We start from the raw sequence: 21605 nt of genomic DNA on the forward strand, positions 1-21605 counted from the left end.
TCTATAAAACATGTAGTCTTCAGAAAATATTTTTAGTGTAGATTTTTTTCAACTTGCTTAAATTTGGAAATTATTAAACTGTATAATATATGCATTATATTTTCCTTAATCTTTGTCCATAACAACTAGTGTTCTAAAAGTTTCCAGTGGTGCACATATCTCTCTCTTTGTACGTGTGTGTGCGTGTGCGTGTGTGTGTGTGTGTGTGTGTGTGTGTGTATATATATATATATATATATATATATATATATATATATATATGTGTGTGTGTGTGTGTGTGTGTATGTATTACATATGTGTGTATGTATATACATATATTTATATATGTGTGTATGTGTATATATATATATATATACACACACATACACATATATATGTATGTGTGTGTATAAATATATGTATATATATGTATATATATATATATGTGTGTGTGTATGTATATATATATATATGAAAGTTTCCACACTCAAATCGGATGTGCTAATCTTAAATAAAAAAAGTGCTGGCATTTAAGCACTGGAGGATGCGACTACCTTGGACCCATCATCTGGCTTGCCTCATTCTTCTTGATGCCAATTGGTTTCTTTGCCTGTCAATCACATTAAGTCACAAAGGTGTTGAACGGCCGTCTTTTGACAGGTACGATGTCGCCAACAAGAAGACCATGGCGACCCATATCGGATGCAAACCTAGGTGGGTTTGGGTGTAAGGTTCAGTGTGAAAACATGCTGCTTAGTATTTAACGAAACGCAAACCTCGAGAGTTGTACTTGACGGGACAGGAGGGGAGCCCGCGGATGTAGCCTAGCAGCTTGCTAGCAAACAGTCGTGAAAGGTAGGCATTGTTTGAGTTGTTGGCTAACATGGCAACGATAGCTGATATTAGCATCGCCGCCCAGGCGGGCATCGGTTCGGTAATACGCAAGAAAATAACGGGGACAAGGTTTTGCCAGCGGTGATACTATTTTTACAATGCTATTGTGACAACTGGGGCCGTTTTCGGCAGCATACGTTAGCCGTTGGGATTGTATTGAAATGACCACCAACTCCATTCATCTTCGTTGTCTGTTAAAGCAACGATTTAATATAATATTACTGCATCCTTTTTATATTTATTTGGTGTTAGCTAGATTAAGCCATGTATTTAGAAAGTTTCACCAGTAACCTTTAATCCTATCGTTTTCTTTGCAATAGCCTGTAATGATAACCTCTCCCAGTCGCTCAGGCCTCATACAAATGGTTAAATAGCTAAATAACAGCGAGATGGTTCACGCTTCGCGTTGCATCGTGTAGCTCATCTGTGGTTATAGTGGCTCCTCGATCTCAATTCAAAATCGCATGTTTATAATACGATGAACAATGCCTTGTCACCGACTGTATTTAAAAAGACAGACTTGAAAATATCATTAATTTGTCTCGTACAGAAGCCGCTGCAATGAACTGTTTAGTTCCTTAGTACAGGAGGGGAAAACTCATCTGAGCTTTCTTTTACTCATCTCCGTGTGTTCTGGAAATAATGTTGTGTGTGATTTTATATGTGACTCGATAAATTTGCCTTTCACACGGTATCTTTTGCAGGTTTTTAAGTGCATACACTGAATGATCCTTTGAAGGCTTTGGGTCAGGCTCATGACACCTCACACCACGAGTGGGCTTGCAACTGACCTGATCTTGAATTTTGGCCAAGAGTGTAAAGGTTGCACTGAATGATTCATGGAGCGACAGTACATGCTCCTTTGTGCATTTTCTAAAACTATGCTTTTCCAATTAATCTAAATGCCGGCTCGGGGACACCTGGAACTCATGATATGCAGTATAACATGTTATGTGAACATGTATGTCATACATGTCCTTTTTGTCTTGTATGATATATTGGATTCATACAAACATATGAAACGTTTTATTGTAACATATATTCCAAATTAATAATGTGTGCCATTAAAAAAAATAAGGTCAATTACTCTCTCTTAAGTTTTTCACAAATATCTCTTTTGTCTTTTTTTATCAATCTCAGTTACATGCAGAATAACTTTCGAATGTACCAGCTTTCAAAAATGCATTGACTGTTTTTTTTTTGCTGTTGTTGCACCACTCACTAATTTTCATGCACCTTATTACAGAGGCTTTTAGAGCCATAAATGATTTGTGTGGACGCTAAGTGTTTAATTAATCTCCCATCCGTCATTTTGTTTTTATTCCCAGTTGGCGTCATCTTACATGATGTGTGACAGTCGTGCCGCCCATCAGCAGATCTTGTCCCCTTCACCCTCATCTGTCGCAACACTCCCAATTTGGTTATTTTCCTGAAGTCCTTGCCTTCAACCTTTCAAAGATGACTGACAGGAAGGAGCCACCATTCTTTAATGATGACAGAGTGGGGGCTTTTCACTACAAACTTCCTCTATATGACACAATGGAACTTTTTATAGAGACCCTGACGGGGACCTGTTTTGAGTTGCGTGTGTTGCCTTTTGAGGCTGTCATTTCCGTCAAGGCAAAGATCCAGAGGCTTGAAGGTAAAAGCTTGATTTTGATGAATTGTTTATTATTACTGGTACCAAAGGTAACACATTGTGTAGCAAATTTTGAGTACTCAAAAAATTAATCATCATTTGGATTTGCAAACTGTGAGTATCCAAACTATTAATTGTCATTTGGACTTAAATAATAATGGTTGTGCCAAACCTTGATTACTCCAGATATTTGCATATGTACAGCCTTTCAGAAGTCTTGTTTGTACTGAATAGTCAATGCCATTACATAGTCTATCTTTATAGCCCTTATCTCGTTTATCAAAAAAATAAATAAACTGCATCCTGGTCAAGAAGACTAGATTTTCTTAAAAGCTTGTCATCCCTGTACACTGTACATTTCAGAAGAAATCCTAAGAATACTGGCTCAAATTCAAATTTAGGCAAAATTGCTTAGAGCTAGAATTAAGTTAGTTGTCATTTTTCTGTTTCCGGGCCAAAATCCAATCTGATGACTTAATTTCTGTTATTTACTTTCGAATGAATTTTAAGTGAGTCCTGCCATATCTACCAGCTACTTTTAGACTTACTTTTTAGATAATTGTCTATTGAAGTGTTGTAGAGAACTTAATGAAATGTGTGAGAAGACCATCCATCTATGGATCTTCTGCCGCTTATCCTGCACTCAGGGCCATTGGGGATGCTGGAGCCTATCCCAGCTGTCGTTGGGTGAGAGGTGGGGTACACCTTGGCCTGGTCACCAGTCAATCGCAGGGCTACACATATATAGACAGAAAACTCACTCATTCGGGGCAATTTTCCCAATATTTTCAATGATCCTGCTGTGAGGCCGAAGTGCTAACCACTGCACAACCATTCTGCCATGATAAGACACCAGAATACTAATATGTTTTTTTTTTAATGGGTTTTATGGGTTACAGATGGTCACAATGACCCAAAATGATCAGACTTGCACAAACCAGTTTGAGTTTTGCTGAAATGTAATTGCTGCATAAAGCTAGTGGTGAAATTGTGAGAGCCTTGTTCATGATAAAACAATTATGGATTACTCTTTTTCTCATTGAACATTTACCATACCTCCCTTTCAGCAGCATGTAACTTCTACTGGCAAATTGTTGCCTCTTGAAGGATGTCTATAATTGACTATTAGATTTGAAATATTTCATTTCTCTCTTGTGAAACTTTGAAGTAGCAGTATATTTAATGAAGTATCACTACATAAAGCAGATATGGCACATTATAAGGTATTATCAATAGGGTTTCAGGGCTACCTGCAGGGTTAATGGTTGTGGTGCACGCACACAGATTTCTTCACACGTCACAAATTAGTGTCGAAAGAGTCCAAGACGATAGGGAATAAACCACTGTCAGTCACGGTTGATAATTTGGCCTAGCCTAAAGACATCCTGCCTAACTGCATTACAATTGAGAACACCCCTTTGTTTATATTTGCTCCAACTGGCATCTTTAAGACCTTTTTTCTTGCCAGACATGATCTAAAATAATCTCTTGTATACCCATAATGTTGTCATATTCTGTTTTGGTCGTCAGTTCTGCTCTTTGCTCTCGTTTGATGCACAGTGATGTATGGACAGTGTTGGTATTTTTGTGCTAAGGCACATCACTCCTCAATGCTTGTGCACTGTGCTCACGCACCCTGGCTCAGTTCTAGAATTCACAAATTGTTTGCACAGACACATCAAAAAGCGCATCTATTTTCAAGAAGAAGGTCTACTGTATATTTGATCAGAATCAAAATAAGAATCATCAGATGGCTTTAATTTACAAATGTACAAAGTACTCAGGAATTTGACATGGAACGAGAGCAGCCTGTATTAGGATATTCAAGATGAAAGAATAAGTTCTAAGAAAAAAGAAAAGTTAACTTAGCAACAACTAGCAGTAATTAAAAGAAAATCATAGTTTATGATTAAAAAACAATGAGGAGGGTGATGACCCGTGGGTAAAAATGTTAAAATGTCCTGCTAGACCTGCAGCCTGTTGGGAGGGTTGTGAACAGGCAGTGAGCTTGGTGTAATTGGTCCCTCACCACCCTGCTAGCCCACTGCCTGGATCTTTCATTGTGCAGAAAACTCACAGGTTTCTGTTCAAGACTTGTGAGACAACTAGCTGTTCACACAATGAGCAATCCAAATATATGTTTGCCTTATTATCTTAGTGTCATTTGCTTCAGTACAGAATATAGTACCTACACATATTAAAACACAACATCACTGCTCTGTCTATAAAATAACTTGAGAATGAGACATTTATTGAAGTGCCCTTTTTGAAACCTTTTTTGTAGCGGTTTCATGTGGCCTTACCTGCAATTGCAAATTACTGTCTATGGAGGGCAGACTTGACTCATATTTATTGGCATGATAGTATTCAAGCTTTCCCAGCGATGGAGTCTGGTAACGTGTCCTACCAAACTTGTTTCCTTTTTCCTCTGTCTTGTTTTTTTGTTTTTTTTCTAAAGGTATCCCTGTTGCCCAGCAACACCTTATTTGGAACAACCTTGAACTTGAGGATGAACATTGTCTACATGATTATGGGTAAAGCTTTTTCACCTGACACTTTCTCCTCTAAATAACAGTGACCATGATGTAAAATCTCACCAGCGGCTAGGCTTGGTGAACGATTGACAAGAAATTTATTTGAATCTTAAACGGAGGTTTAAAATCATATTCATATGTCCCTAAATTCATTTTAGCGGGGACTGTGATTCAGTCATAATTGTATTCAACATGTTGTGAATGAGACAGAGATGTAAAGTAGGACGGCACAAGTGGCCTGTCTGCCATATTTGCAGAGCTTGGCCCTCTGCTCTTGTCACTTCGAGATGCAAACCTTGCCCTCTAATGTTCTGCTGGGTACAGATGGTGGAATTGTTGTCCATGCTTGTCACTTAATTTTCCACATGAATGGCCCCTGGTTAAAACTTGCAAAGTTCACCTGTCATACTGCCTTCTGGTTTTGAAGTTTTAAAGTTGAAACATATGCTCATATGAAACTAATGCTTCAATGGAATTTGTAGTCAAATACTTACGGTCATCTGGAAATCATCCTGACCTTTCAAGGAGGGCTGTTTGTTTTTAAACATGGCAGCTCTACCTCAGAAGTAAAGTATTTTCCCTTATAATTTCACTTGTTTCTTCTCTTAATTGTTTTTTCTTGTTTACACAAAAGAATTGGTTATAATAATTCTTATCCTGCTGCATTACTCATGAACGTTCTTGTGTATTAGCATTGCAGAAGGCTGTACTTTGAAACTCGTTTTAGCTATGAGAGGAGGTCCAATCAACACCAGAAGAGGTGAGGAAAAGATTATAGAGAAATGAAAGACTAAGCTAACTCCCATGAAGGCTGGGCATTTTTGCATCATATAAACAGTGTTGTAAATTCAATATATTCTCTGAAAAACATGATTCCTCTTTACAATAACTGTCCTTATTTTATCAGTAACCATGGAGGATCATATTAAAGAAGTGGCTGATCTGATGGAGGTCACAAAGGAGGAGGGTTGGGAGAAGACCGTGGCAAACAAGCAGGTCACATTTGTGGTCTACCGCGAAGGTGACCAGTTTAACTTTTTTCGAGTGGTTGACAGGGGAGACGGAACCCTCACTCCTCTGTCAGAATCTCTGAGGTTTGTATGCTGTAATAATGTGTGCCTTATTTTAATATGATTATTGGATCATCAGATTTATAGTCTATTATAAATATTGTATGTGAATACAATAGGAATATTGGTATGCATATGGTAATTCTTTCTTGAATGGTAATACGTCGAAGAGCCGTATATCTTTTCAAAAAAATTTTACAATGTAAGATTTAGTCACATTTCAGTGTAGCATGGCATTATGCGTGTGTGCGTCTTTGCGTGCATGGCACTAGATGCTAATTTTCTTTTTGTATTTTCCAGTGGTGGATCGATGTACAACCTGTGCACAGAAACCGAGGACGATGCGGAGGGGTCTGCAGTTGCTCAGCAGAGCCGTGAGAACACCATCACTATGAACAAAATGAAGTTACTTAAAGCCAAGATGGAGGACATGAATCTCAACAAGAAGGTAAGAAACAGTGAAATTGTTGAAATTTTTTAGAAAATATATTTGTAATGTATTGCAATTAATTTATCAAAAACAGGGTTCAGAAATTGTAAACTGTCACAATATTTTAAAAAGGAATGTCTGCCTATACATATCGAGATAAATGCTGTCAGAGGTGATGTTTTGGTCTTCAAACAGTTATCAAAGCTTATTCTATGATCATTATATCTGCTCCAGCTTCCAGACATAGCTTTCCTATCTTAAAATTACACTAGTTATCTTACATTTTTATTGTTTTGGTTTTAACAAGCAATTAAAACTGATGGATGTCTAGAATTAACAGAACCAAATGTCCTAATTTAGAGAAAATGTTAAAGTTTTCCTCTTCATAATACACTTGTATAAGGGGATAGCCTGGATGCTGGAGTAAATACTTAGATTTTTAAAATTGTAATAGATGGGGAAGTATTTAATGTAATTGACAGAATTCTTTGGTTTAATATGTCTGTGTCCGGGACTCTTTTCTTTAGCCGAAGAAGTCAAGTAAGGTAAAACCAAGGCCCCCGGTCAGTCTCCATCCTTGCGGTGGCTCCCCAGGACCTTCCAGTGCAAGACATCATCATCGCCTCTTTCGTTCACTCCCCAGGATCAGTCAGCCTCAGCATACAAATGCTAAACTACCTCCAATTGCAGACCAGGAACACCTAGACTCACCCCTGGCCTCCTCTGCTGCAGCCCATTCTCACTTGTCCAACCCTAGACGACCACCTCCCTCTTTCTCTTCACCCTCTTGTTATATACTTCAGGAGGAGGACACATGGGAGACATGCCCCCCATTTGCAAAAATACGGCCCCCTCCCAAAATATCTAGGTTGGATATTGGCAGCACCAGGTTGATGAGGGATTGTGTGTACCCTCAGTTACCTCCACTATGTACTAGAAGGCCACCTGAACCTCCATTTGATCCCAGTAAGCCTGCAGGGGAGGCAGTTGGACTGAGTTTGTTAAAGGAAGCTACTGGACTGGTTGCACCAACACAAGCAGCCACTTCATTTGGGGATTTACCAGACCGTCTAAGTCTGAATTTGTCTGATCAAACAGATGGAGGATGTCAATCCTTCGAGGTTGGGGCACAGCACCAATTGCCTCTTTCCACCTCCCCTCTCAGTACCTGGATGCTTGGAACAAGTGAAACCCTCACCAACAGAGCAGAACGAACCCAGCTTGGCACATCGTTTCATATCAGTCCTCCCTCTCCCTCACTTTCTTGCAGTTCCCCATCCACTTCTACTAGACTGTTGCCTCAGCCTTTTGATTCAGCTGTCCCCTGTTTACAGCCTAATCTACAAGCACATTCCACAGCACAAGTGAAGCCAGGCAACACATCCCCTCACCCCTCCACGATGTCATCAACCCATGTGCCACGGCTTCGCGCTGTTAAAGTTGAATCACCTGGCAAGAGGCCAGAACTCATATCCAAGAGAGAAGCAAGAGGCATCACCAAGATTGCCAACCACACTTGTAAGGAGCCTCTGAACAATTCAGAGTGCTTGGTCTCTCTCTCCACAACTGTTGTTGACAGCAACACTAGGAATAACGTTGGTGAGACATTTGGTCTTACACTAGCATTGCCCCCAACCACTCCCTCAGGACAGGGCACCCTTGGCTCCAGGCTACCATCAAGTAACAAGATCCATCCAGATGATGGCATAAAACAAATGCCACCTGTGCCCCAAGCAGCATCCTCTTACATGGTGAGCACAGATGGGCATCAGGGTTTTTACTAAGATCAAATAACTTGAAACTATTAGTAACATCGTACAGGTGTACCATCTTCAAAGACTGGAATCTGAGGAAGTAGAAATGCCAGTCTTCAGTCACTGTATTCATTCTACCCCCTCTTGAATTTGAGTCATAAAAAGATTCATATTTCATATATATTTTAGTTTTGCTGAGTGTTTGATTATTCAGGAGAATTATTTCCGTATTGTTGACCAGAATCATCACTCTTAACATAATTTGAAATGACCACTGTATCCTCAGGTGTACAAAAGTCTATTACTAACTCCACCAGGACTTAACTCTAATGTTAAAGATGAACATAGATATATCTTTACATCCATGTATAGAAACAAGAAAACATCTTATCTGTTATGTATGTCAACATAACAGTCACCTGATACACAAGAAAAAAGTAAGAAAAATGTATGAAAACATGCATTGTAACTACCCTCAACATAAAAAAGGAAATATTAGTCTTGACAAGATATAAGAAATAGCTGAAACATCAGAAGCTAGCAGTTCTCTCAACCTCTTTTGTTCTATCAACCATCCATTGTGAAGTAATATGTTTGGTTCAGTCGGATTCTTTTTTTTTTTTCGCAACTTGAGACCTAGAGAATATCATTTCAGCAACAATTTTTCATAATGTCTTTTTCAGGCCACAAACAGTCTTGCTTTAAGTGGAATCATGACATCGTTCGGGAGAATAGGTAAGAGAAACACAAATATATTCATTCACACATCACACACCAATGATTAAATAAATTTGCACTGCAGTTTTAAAAAATATTGGTAAGCTGTCACTTGTATTTCAAAAGTGGAATCAGGCTCGCTCAATAGGGAATGTTAAAGCCAAGCCGTTGTGATCTGAAATGCAGAGCTTGAAAGATGCAGTCACATTCAGAAAGGGTGTTGTTGTTGGAAAGCTGTGGTCCAAGAGCATTAAATATTCATTGCTGCCACAACTTATGAAGCAGCACTTGCAACAGAAGGCAGTCAGCCCACACAGTCCTACACTTGCGTATTTATACAGCTATTGATCTGCTTTAATCTCTGAGAAGATGGCCGATGCACAGTAAAGCCGGGAGTAACATAGTGAGTCAGCGTGCAATTGATTTCTTTAGTTAAGTTTATTCTATCAGGTTCATAATTCATTGATGGAGATCAAAATTCAGCTGCGGACACCAATAAGGCCCGACTAATAATTTCACAAGTGAGTTTTCAGATAGTCATTATTAGTAACCCCGCTTTCACTCTTGTTAAAATGAATAGGTATTGTAATTATAGCTAATGCTGTACTTTTAAGCTTTTGTAGCCTTTGAGACCCCTTTGTAGCCTTTAAGTTGAGACACATTTATGAACACTTTTAATTGTTCTTAAAGTCCATTTTATCCAAAATATAATGACTACAATTAGTGAATTGTTTCTTTCTTATCTATACCTTGTATGAGACAAAAAAACACTCTTTGGTTTGGGAGTTTGCCTTCAGGTCCTTAAGCATTTGACATTGATGTCCTTAAGCAGATCCTTGTTAAACTCTTGATATGCCAACTCAACTTTCAAGGGCCCGATGATTTTCCGTGTAACTGGTTGGTCCCTCAATGATCTTCCACTTCTGATTGATTATTTTTGGGGGCATACGGTCTATGCCAGTTGTTAGTGGATATAGTGTTATACTTCACTATGTAATCTTATTCTGACGTTCAGGTGTCACAGAGTATGCACGTTTGGTTGTTAGGGTTTAGTGCTTTAGTGACCTTTTCTCCAGTTCACACCCACTTAAGATAATAACTGAAGGGGATCCAACCAGTAATTTTATCCAATGGATGTTTCCATCAATGGAAGCTTTGAAGAAATTACAAACTACTGACTAATAGATATTCAGTGGTTGTAAATTGCCATTAAATCGAACTACTACTAAAATCCAATCCTTCTTTATGCTCGCAGGACACCAGTTTCCTAAGTCATCATTGTAACCTATTCAAGTAGTAACTGACTGAGCTGTATTGTAACATATATGTAGATATTGAAATACAGACAGATCTCTCTAAATGTATACAATGACAGAGTGAAATTTAGTGTCTTGTCTGCAGCATTCCTATACTTGTAAAATTTTTCCAAATCAGAAAAGGTCATAAATTTTCTGTATGATACAAGTCTTATTAGAACATGAGACAACAAATGCTTATATAGGGCAGTTCTAAATGAAATCCATGACCTTTATTTAAAAAAGTCTACAAAACAAAACATAGGTCACAAAATCCAGATATATTTGGAAGCATTGTATTCACATCTTGTTGTAAGTCAGAGTGCCCAAAAATAAAAATCCAATCCTATACCGAGCTTCTTGACAGCAAACTTCTCACACCTCCATGACTGAACTGTAATTTTTATCTGTTCCTCCATCCCCAAAGCTCAGAAACCAAGCCGTGCTGCATCCTTCCACAGACATGATTATCAGGGTTCCTGGCTGGCATACACTGATGTTTCAAGGCTTAGGAAATTGAATATTCTTTTTATGACATTCTTGACATCATGGCATTACTAATTTCAAAATGGCGTTTTCAAATTGAAACCTTGCTTACTTGGTGTTTTGCATCATATGAATTAGGATGAATACATACCCAAACTCACTACCGCTTCCATGGGGTATGGTTTATTATTAATGACAGAATTACTTGTGTATGGATGAATAAAAAATGATAGATAATTGTAATTTTCTACATTTTTGTATTCTTAACATGTATTACAAATTCAGCTTTTGAATTCATAATTGTCATGTCTAACAAAGAAACAAATGAACATAACGAAACAAATATGGCTGTTTATTCTGTATTTTTAAGGAATTCTGAAATCATCTGAAAGTATTTCTTCCTCCAGGTCTTTAGGTTGATGAAGCATAAAAAATGGAACAATCACAAGATAACGCATCTTGTTTAAAGCAGATATTCAAACAATCTTAAAACCTGAACGATAGGATTTAGAAATCAGTCTACTGTAGCCTACTTGAGGCTAAATTCCAGTTACTGATCTTTTTTCAAAGTCTGGTTTTCTTTTTTCCCTCTCCTTTGGACTTATGATAAAGACACTCTCACTGCCTTGCTATGTTCATTATACAACAATATATCTCAACCAATACAGGCTATTTTGAGATAGTAATGATTTTGATAAATGACTATTGGAAAAAAATGCCTATACCATTTGAATTACTTGGTTTTTTTTAGTTATCTTTTAGTTGTTTTTTTTCCCCCACTGCACGATACCAAAGTAATACTCAGACTAGGTCATCTGTAACAACAGGCCACAGTGTGTGTCAACTTGTATTCAGAAAGGCATGATAATCTGATTTTTTTTTAGTCTAACAGTGGAGTTTTAACCAACAAAACATTTACATCAAAAGTTGTTATAAAGTCACACTGTTATTTTAACTGATTTTAACATTTGCATATTTAGATGACATTGAATTTAGGTTAGTCATACAATATTAACATCAGATGACATCATTGTCCAAGTATCCAGATTAGATTATTTAATCAATTATAGATTATTATTAAAATAATAAAAGACTTGCAATATTTCAGTTGATTTGTAAAGAATCCAGTATGTATGACATTTTTGGTTTTGTAATTGCATTACAGAAGATAAAGAACTTTATCACAATATTCTAATTTTCTGAGACAGTCCTGTATGTTTATCTAACCCTGAATAGTTTTACTGATAAGAATATTAATGTCTCTTTTGACTTCAACCAAAATGTTTACTCTTCTCTCAGGAACTCCAACTTACCCCTTACCTCCAGTCAAGGCTCCCACAGGCAGCAAGAACAAGAATTCTAAGTACTGCTTCCTTTGTGGCAAGAAGACCGGCCTTGCCACCAGCTACGAGTGCAGGTAAACATTTCCAGCGGCTGCCTAGTTCTGTATAAATCTGAATATTCCGTTTGTCTGTCTTTCTCCTAGAGTGTAAATGGTACAGATCCCATCTCTTTGTCACTCTTCAATCACAGCATCTTTTCTTTTGAAAATCTTTTACAAAGATAGTTCTATTCCACACTCTGTCTTTCATAAGTAGCTGATGGTCATTTTAGAAGTCTCTTACAATGATATCAATCTTAACTTATGTCCACCAAGTTGAGTGCTTAGCAAACATAATTTAATTAATTTTGATGCAATGCAACTAATCTAGTTAAATTCGAAGATCAAAACTCCCAACAAAGGGCTGCAATTTACCCAATGTTACAGTGTCCAGAAGGAAATTACACTTGTATAGCTTGCTGCCGATCTGAATTGACTGATATGAATAGAAAATGTTTGGGTCTCTAAATTTTTTTCAAGACTTTAAAAACATTGCAACTGATTGATAAATGCAATCTGTTGATTGAGCATATTTTGTTGTCTAAAGAAGACACCTGTGTGCTTAATCTGCTGACATCAAGAATAGATCAGTAATGTGGGAATGCACCCATCAGGAGCTGAATTCTAGAAATTAACAAATTGAGGGACCAGTTTTTGTAGTTTGGATGACAGTGTAAGAATATTTTAAATCAGACTTCTTTTTAGATAGCTTATAAAAACTATTCCTGTAAATTCTTGGCTCAGATTATCTATTCTTAAGTAAAAGCTGTCTAACATCCAAAAACCCTAAATGAATTCTCAGAACCATTAAGAGATGTGTTGACTTTCTCTCCATGTCACAGTGTACAGATGGTCTTTTTTTATAAAATCAGTGTAGTCTTGATAAACCCTGTGTTTTCCCTAATCCGAAGGCCGGAGTGTGGTTGCGAGACAACCACCACATATTCCTGTTTTGGTTCAAGCATAGAAATATTGTGTACCTAATTGTCAAAGCTTCATCAAGTAGATAGTTTGCAAGTGACATACCGGAATTTCCAGACAATAAGCCGTGACTTTTTACACTTAAACAACAATGCAGCTAATAAAAGGATTTCTTTTGGGGGGGGGGGGGGGGGGGTTAACAAGCTTCACGCGGCTAAAGCATTTATCCTCGTTACATCCGACTGATGAAATGACCGGGAAATTCTGAGTCCGTTCAACTCCGACACCAAAGAAGACGACTTTGACGGTTTTAGTGCGCAGCAGGAAGCCCAAGATAGCGATTGGCTAGCCGGTGGGGCTTATATTGAGGTACCCTCAATAGTCCGGAAATTACAATATGCTTAAATCAACATTTCTTTATCTTTTGTAACAATGATCAAGTAGATGAATGTTTAATGTTGGAGTTCAGTTCTGTTTCCCAATTTGGAAAGATTCAAAGCATCGCTAATCTGACCCCTGGGCTAATTCTTCTTTATTTATTGACTTGTTTTTCATGCCAAAACATCTGTTGATGTCAATCTTTCAGATGTGGTAACAACTTCTGTGCCACTCATCGCTATGCAGAGACGCATGACTGCACTTATGACTACAAGAGTGCTGGAAGACGATTTCTACAGGAGACCAATCCTCTCGTCAGTGCTCCCAAGCTGCCTAAGATCTAGACTGTACAACATTCAGCTTTCACTAAGGATGAACACAGAAGTTAAACTATTTAAAGAGAAATAACATTTATTGCAAAAAGAACATTCTTGGTCACCAATGTGTGCTTTTTTTCCAGTTTAAATCTGCCATGTTGCTTGAAATTTAAATAGTCTTTATAGCCAAGTGTGAACAAACAAGGTCAGACTGACAAGGCACAGAATTATCATCTTTTGACAAATGTGAAGTTGTTCATTCTTTTTATGTTAACTTGTACTTTTTCATTGCATAGTTACAAAAGATACAAAAAAATCTGCATGGAAATAGATAGTTTTTTTGTGCAAAATACAGTATATCTGCTGCATGCTCAGAAATATCTATTTTTAATTTTGTCAGCATTTTTTTAAAAATAGGGCCGCAGATGACTTCTCATTCGACAAGTCTTTGACCGATGCACTTTAGAACTATCATATTTATATTTTGGACTTCCCTTAATGTGGGGCAGGGGATCATAATATGTCTGTGTTTTGTCTAATGAAGTGTTAATGTTTTCGTCACGATTTTTATATTCTTCACCTCATATGTCTGTCTTACTTGGGCACATACGTATAGACATCAATAATACAATGTTTCCTCAGAAGAAAAAAAGCAACAGCCACTTATTGATCAAATACATATTTATTAATGAAATACTGCTTATTTAAATTGAAGTTTGGTTTTTAATGGCAAGTATGCAATTTGTGTAGGTGTGAATGTTACTTGTAATCCGTATGCCTATTGAGTAAGCTATGGGTTTCGGGGTTGGTTTTGCTATTTATCAAGTGTCTATAGTAAGGTGGTTGCCATAAATCTTTTTTGTAAGTCTTTTTTATTGCTCAGCTGTTGCAAAAAAACTTAAAATGCTGTCATAGGGACTTGATCTAATAAAGGTTCTTTCCATATTTCCGTGTGTCCCTGACCTATGTATGATTTCAATAACTGTTCCTATTTATTTCAACCCCTTACCAATCAATCAACATTAATATTAATAATATTAATTATAATATTGTATTAAAACTAATACTACTGCTTCACCTTTTATGAATTAAATGTAAGTGGACAATGGACAATGTTTACAATGACAACCTCTCCAATACAGGAGTTCACATTGTCCTCTCAGGGAAGGTCAACAATGTGGCAAAATAATTTATCAAGAAAATTATTGAAGTTTGTCCACCATATAGTAAAAATGAGCAACGGACACATTATCTAAATACCTTATATTTTATTTGAATATTCATACAACTAAGATGGCCATAGTCGGCAAGAAAAAAATTCTTTCAAAAATTCACAATCAAATCTCTTGTTTGCAGTTTGTCACCATCTCAGGACAGATCTGAATACTTCTAACCAGACTCTGCTAATTTGATGCTCCATCACAAGAGGTTAAGCTGTTGATTCATAAACATAGGTATTAAAGTGACTGTTCATTGGTATCAAAATATTTTTGGAAGTCTGCAAATAGTAAGAAGTGAATATTTCATATCATCAAAGGGAGAAAAGACGATGAGAAAGCTTAGAAGATTTCATCCACAGATGTTTTGAGTAAATACACACTTGCGTACTTCTTGCTGTAGTGTATCTAAAAAAGGATTCAGAGGAATGTGAGTGCTAGCCATAATTTATTTTATCTCCAAATTAGATGTGGGTTGAAGACAAAACCTGGCCTAAATGACCTTTCAGTGTTTATGTATTCACTCTCCAGATAATTAGGCCTGGAAGAGCATTCGAGTGAAATGCTCCTTATCTTGACATACAAATACATTTCAGTATGGAGACACAGACTGAGTGATTGAGAAAGACTTTATGACTCTATTACATACCAGACAAGAATATACAAAAAATAAAAGGAGCTGCTGTGTCTGAGATGTGGCTATTGCAAAAGCATCTGCAGTCTCTAAAAACAACCACAGAGTATTACAAGTTCAAAAAGAATGCCATTGTGCAAACATTAACCTAAAATTCAGTTGACTTGGTTGTTTAGTGACTTAATCAATTCTATCAATGACTCAATGGTCTTACGCACACTTTTTTGGAAATTATTCCTGTGTTGGCTTAGCATCCAGACAAATCTGCAAATCCCAGAATGTCATTTTTATCTAGAGATCCCACTTTTTCAGCTCCTATATTGTGAGATTACTAGAGACTTCTCCAACTCATCTCAGGAGCAAGGAGGTCCAACATTGTATCTGCTGTTCTTGTTTTTTTTTTTTTTTTTTTTTGCAAAACATCTTGCAATACGCAATCTTGTATAAATACCTGACAGTTAATTTTCTTTCAAGTGTTTTGATTATCAATTATTTACTCATGTTTTTCACCAAAGGAAAATGTTGGACCCCTAAGCATTTTGTAGCTTTGGTTTCGGTTTCCAGAGTCTGAGTGCAATGCCATGCATTTGTGTCTCCAAGTTGGTGGTTGGTGGCACGTATGATATCTGTCTTTCTAAATTCTCATTGGTTTTCGATCAGTTACATTAAAAAAAAAGATAAAACAAGATGGGAGTTGGAGTTGTTGCCTTACTGCTACTGTAACTGCCTGTCAATCAGAATGGCGATCAATGGCATACTGCCATTCACTGCTACAGATTTTGTTGTGACTTTTTGCAGCAAAACTTTTTTAAGTTCAAGTTTAAGTCATAAAAATTTGTTGGACTTGGAACAATGCATCTGGAAGACATTAAACGATAACAGGGGTCTGTGATCCTTCAAACACTTGACTGCACTCTGTTAGTTTGAAAATGTATAACTGAAATTGAAAAGTTGGTATGGGGAAAGAACTGTTTCATTATCAATGTTCAGGGTTAAAATGTGAAATAAGACAATTCTCTAGATTTATGCACATTATATACTATTTCATACCATATCGCTCTCTCCCTTTTTATCTATAAGAATTCTCAACTTGCAGAAACACAACCACTAGAGGTACAGTGTGGTCTAATTACAGTGTTTTTTTTATTACAAAATCTAAAGAACATGTTGAGAAGTGTCTGCACAAGAGAAGAGAGCAAAGATCACAGAATGCAGGATAGTTTGAGCTGTGAGTCAGAAGGGAGCAGAACAACTTTTATTCTTTTGAATAGGAAATTTAGAGGTGAATAGGAAATTTAGAGGCTCTCTTAAATTCAAACAAAGGCTTCATTTACATTTAGAGTTTTGAGCTTAAACAGGGCATTTGCACTTTTGGTGGGGATAATGGATGGTGCAAAGTTTCATTTTGGAGTTTGCCCAACAATGAAAAAAGTCCCCAAATGGCATCAGGTCTGTTTTTCTCTGGAAAATTTCACACTTTGATTTTAATCCTTTGCTCTGACAGTGCAATTATAATAATAAAAAAAAAATTCAACAGCAGATTTTTGTCTGTCCATCGACATGGCACACTTTTGGAGAAACATTTGGTTCAATTTCCTTTGGCTGTTATCGTATTTGATTATTTTTCATCTTTTCCTGAGCGGTACCAAACAGCCAGACCTGCATCATCCATTTTCTGTTTTGGGATTGCTCTGCTTGCCCCTTGCAACTCTGCCAAGTGCTAGGAGTCTATATTTTGCTGAAACCACAACAATGCTTTGGAGTTATTTTCATGCAAGGAGAAGCCCCTCTCAGTCTGTGTGGTGCAGGACTAAAATGTGTCAAGGTCTGATAAGCCTCCCTTTTCAAATACATAGAAAGTTACTGATTACCTATTTTAATGGTAACCCATTACAAAAGGCACTGCAGCTGTTGGTGCAATTTGTGTTGCAAATTATAATCACTGCATTTATCTACATTTTTGTGTTTGACTTAGAGGAGTGGGGTTAGAAATATTACTCATTCTCTTAAGTACTGGAATGTTTGATAATGAAGTAAACTGTCTTGAGAGGAACTGAGACAGTAAGTTCAAAAGACGAACAAAGTAGAAATACATCTGGGGGGAGGCGGTTGGGGGGGTATGGGCCAATTACAGTGAAATGCAACTGAAAACTCATCTTCTCAGAAATTGAGTCCATGTGTCTGGTGTTTTGTCACAAATTGGTTATCTTTTAAGATGTAATTGAAAAAACACGAGGAAGTAAGAAAAAACATAATAACACGCCCCTGTAACATGCAAGCAAAGACACAGACAGTAACGATTGGGAGAATTGACAGAAGCCATCGCTGCCATTAAAAGACAGCAGGCAGACACTGGCAAGAAAGAGCTCTGTCTCGAAGGTTCCCGTTTTAAACTTGACAATAAAAGCTCTTCTTGTCTGACAGGCTCACTGCCAGTCTGGCATGGACACAGTCATTGGACACAGAGACAGTCATTGGGGGAATACAAATAAAACACGAACATACCAAAATCAATTCTCACCATTTTGCCGATTCATCTCCATTCTACTACAGAAAGGTTTCTGTCACCATTCTTTCTACTAACTTAACACTTACAGTCAAATACTTTGTAAAATATATATGTGTATATCTGTGGATTTCTTTAGCGTGGTGCTGCCCCCCCCCCCCCCCTTTCTGGGATTAAAATAATCACATTGTAATTTCTAGCTCGGTAAACATATTAAAAAACCTTCTTTTTTTGTATCAACACTGATCAACACACTTTGACTCACTTCCCTGCTTCTGTGTACATCTAAGAATGTCGAATCCTAATCTCCTCATGCCATGGAGCTAGACATCCTGTATCTCTCCGACACAAAGATAAATGCATGACAGTCTGGCGGACTCACTTCTGATGTGCCTTCTTTCGCCAGACAGAACACAGAGACTCTGTTGTCCCACCCCGACGATGGAGTGGTGGACTGTGCATCAGTAATAAGTCCAAACACAATAACAGGTTTCACGGAGATAAAGCTCAGGCTTTGCGTCAACAGACGTTACAGTGCCTTGTTTAATAAGCCATTTTCTCCTAACACACTGACGTGAAAGACAGTCTCCTATTGCTTTACCATATTAGTGCTTAACTCAACTTAGTTTGGTTCTACATCAGGAATGCAATCTTTCATGTGGTTACGATTGAGCACAGACATACCAGGTCATTATGGAAGTCAGAAGGGGGTGTAAAAACAAAATATCTAAATATCAGGGGTTGGCAACCGTTACCATTCAAAGGGCCATTTTGACCTGTTTACCCACAGTAAAGAAAACACTGAGAACCAAACAACCCTTTTGAAATTTAAATTTTTAAATTAATAATTTGAATTAATACGTCATATAATGTTTTTCTTTTTTTGGCCGAGATGCTATATATAAACAAAATATGTGTTACTTTTTTTTTTTTTTTAAATGCAATAAAACATTTTGAATTCTGAAAAAAAGACGTTGGGTTGAAGGTTGCTTTTAGGCAAAATATTCAATTTCTATTTGAGTAATGCAGCCTCGGGGGGGCACGGGCCAGTGTCTCCCTAAGCCGGTCCCAAGCCCGGATAAATGCAGAGGGTTGCGCGTGGCATAAAACTTTTGCCAAAACCAAACATGCGAATCAAACCTGATTACCAGATCATACCGGATCAGTTAAGGCCCGGGTTAACAATGACCGCCATTGGTACTGATGACCGACAGGGAACCAATGGAAACTGGGCTACTGTATGTCAAAGAAGGAGAGGAGGAAGGCGTGTTGGGAAGCAGAGAGAGAAGAGGAAAGGCAATCGTCTGGGACTGAGAGTAGGGACTTTGAATATCGGGACTGGAAAAGGTACAGAGTTGGTTGATATGATGCAGGGAAGGAAGGTGGATATACTGTGGGATGTGAGTTTGAGAAGAAAGAGAAGTTCTGGAATGAGTTAGATGAAGTGATGCAGAATATCCACAGAGATGAGAGTGGTAACTGGTGTAGACTTCAATGGGCATGTTGATGCAGGCAATGGAGGGGATGAAGAAGTGATGGGCAGATTTGGTATACAGGATAAGAACGCAGAGGGACAGATGGTGGTAGATTTTGCAAAAAGGATGGAAATGGGTGTAGTGAGCACCTTTTTCCAAAAAAGACAGGTGCATAGGGTAACTTATACGAGCGGAGTTAGGAGCACGCAGTATACATGTGTGAATTAGGCTACAGGGAGTGGAGATCAAGAAGCTGGAGGATTTCAGGTACTTGGAATCAACAGTCCATAACAGCAGAGCGTGAGGAAAAGAGGTGAAGGGATGGATTCAAGCAGGTTGGAATGGGTGGAGAAAAGTGTCAGGGGTACTATGCAATAAAAGACTATCGGCCAAAATGAAAGGAAAGGTGGACAAGACAGTAGTGTGACCAGCGACGGTGTTTGGCCTAGAAACTGTTACAATGATGAAAAGACAGGAGGCAGAGCTAGAGGTCACAGAGATGAAGATGTGAGATTCTCTTTGGGAGTGAAAAGGATGGATAGGATCAGGAATGAGTCTATCAGAGGAACAGCACATGTTAGATGTTTTGGAGAGAAGGTCAGAGAAGCCAGACTGAGATGGTTCGGTCATGTACAGATGAGGGATGGTGAATATATTGGTAGACAGATGCTGGAATTGGAGCTTCCAGGCAGGAGGTCTCAAGGAAGACAAAAGCGAAGATTTATGGACGTAGCGAGAGAGGATATGAAGGTAGTTGGTGTGAGAGAGGAGGATACAGAGAATAAAGGTTAGATGGAGAAGGTTGATTCACTGTGGCGATCCCTGAAGCGAAAAGCAAAAAGGAGAAGAGGAAGAAGATTCAATGTCTATTTGTGTCCTTTTTGCATTTATGAAAAAAAAAAGCTAAACTTAAATTATCCACCGGCAGCAAACCAAAAATGCTGCCCTCTCTGTATGCTGTCATCGTTTTACTGGCACATGTAGTTGCTTAGTAAGAGCAACAAATATATTTTAACACATTTTATTTAGACGTTACAAGATCGCTATGATCTTCAAATTTAAAATTACATTTTAAAAATGAATGACCTAATATAAAATACATTTTAATTAAATACTTGTTAATTATTTTCAAAAGCCACTGGGCGCTGCACCAGGGGGATCAAAGAGCTGTATGTGGCTCCAGATCCATTGGTTGCCAACCCCTGAACTAAGTTAATATAGGAATTATATCGCCAATATTATGCTCTACCAAATGAGTGTTTTTTGTTTGTTGGTAGAGCAGGCACCCTTCTAATCTGAAAGCTGGTGGATCGACCCATAGCTCCTGTCTGCACATCCACAAATCTGCTAGCAAGACACTGAACCCCAATGGCCTGGTCAGCTCCTTGCATGGCAGCTCTGCTGCAATCACTGTAAATGTGTGTGTGAATGGGTGAATGTAATCCAGGGTAAAGCGCTCTGCAACCACAAGGTGTGAATGTGTATGTATATACCTGTAAAGGGAGACCATTTACCATTTAGGTAAGCTACAAAAACAGACACAGAGGTAGAAAAGTAAATTATAAAAACAACTTTTTTTTTTTTTTTAATGTTTATTTTAGATGACAGTGGATCCAGCTTTACTTTTCTGAAACAGGAAGTAGCAGGACACAGTTGCAGTTTGTTCAGTGAACCAGTTTTAAGGATAAGAAAAAAAAACAGCAGTTTTTTTACTTTGTATTTTCAGTTTCTGTTAAATCAGAATGACTGCACCATTACCTCAACCTCAAAATCAGGGTATGTGCTAAAAAAGGGCTTCTGTGTAGGGCAGGGGTAGGCAAACTTTTTGGCTCAGGGGCCGCACTGACTTTTAAAATTTGAAAGACGGGCTGGGTCACCACAAGATGCGATAAATATGAAAAAAACAAACAAAAACAAAACACATTTGTTAACGGAACATATCAGACTCGTCTGACATTTGCTTTGAAAATAACACTAG

The 21605-nt window shown here is 37.8% G+C and overlaps 1 protein-coding gene across 3 annotated transcripts; it reads left to right on the forward strand.

Moving 5' to 3' along the window:
- Nucleotides 1-556: 556 nt before the first annotated feature.
- Nucleotides 557-14738, forward strand: zfand4 (zinc finger, AN1-type domain 4). 3 transcript variants are annotated; one of them, XM_086170040.1, is made up of 10 exons: nt 557-693; nt 2202-2515; nt 4971-5046; nt 5739-5806; nt 5954-6140; nt 6417-6564; nt 7074-8297; nt 8984-9035; nt 12098-12215; nt 13687-14738. In XM_086170040.1, exons 2-10 carry the CDS (start codon nt 2332-2334, stop codon nt 13820-13822), a joined length of 2193 nt encoding a protein of 730 aa, XP_086026166.1. In that variant the 5' UTR covers nt 557-693; nt 2202-2331; the 3' UTR covers nt 13823-14738. The 3 variants fall into 3 exon arrangements, with proteins under 3 accessions (XP_086026166.1, XP_086026182.1, XP_086026175.1); XM_086170056.1 differs by having other exon boundaries at nt 5954-6067; nt 6446-6564; XM_086170049.1 differs by having other exon boundaries at nt 582-834.
- Nucleotides 14739-21605: the final 6867 nt, after the last annotated feature.

Source organism: Fistularia commersonii, chromosome 2, assembly GCF_037954325.1.
Source record: "Fistularia commersonii isolate RoL2024-O1a breed Wild chromosome 2, RoL_Fcom_v1.0, whole genome shotgun sequence".
In the NCBI taxonomy this organism is placed as follows: domain Eukaryota; kingdom Metazoa; phylum Chordata; class Actinopteri; order Syngnathiformes; family Fistulariidae; genus Fistularia; species Fistularia commersonii.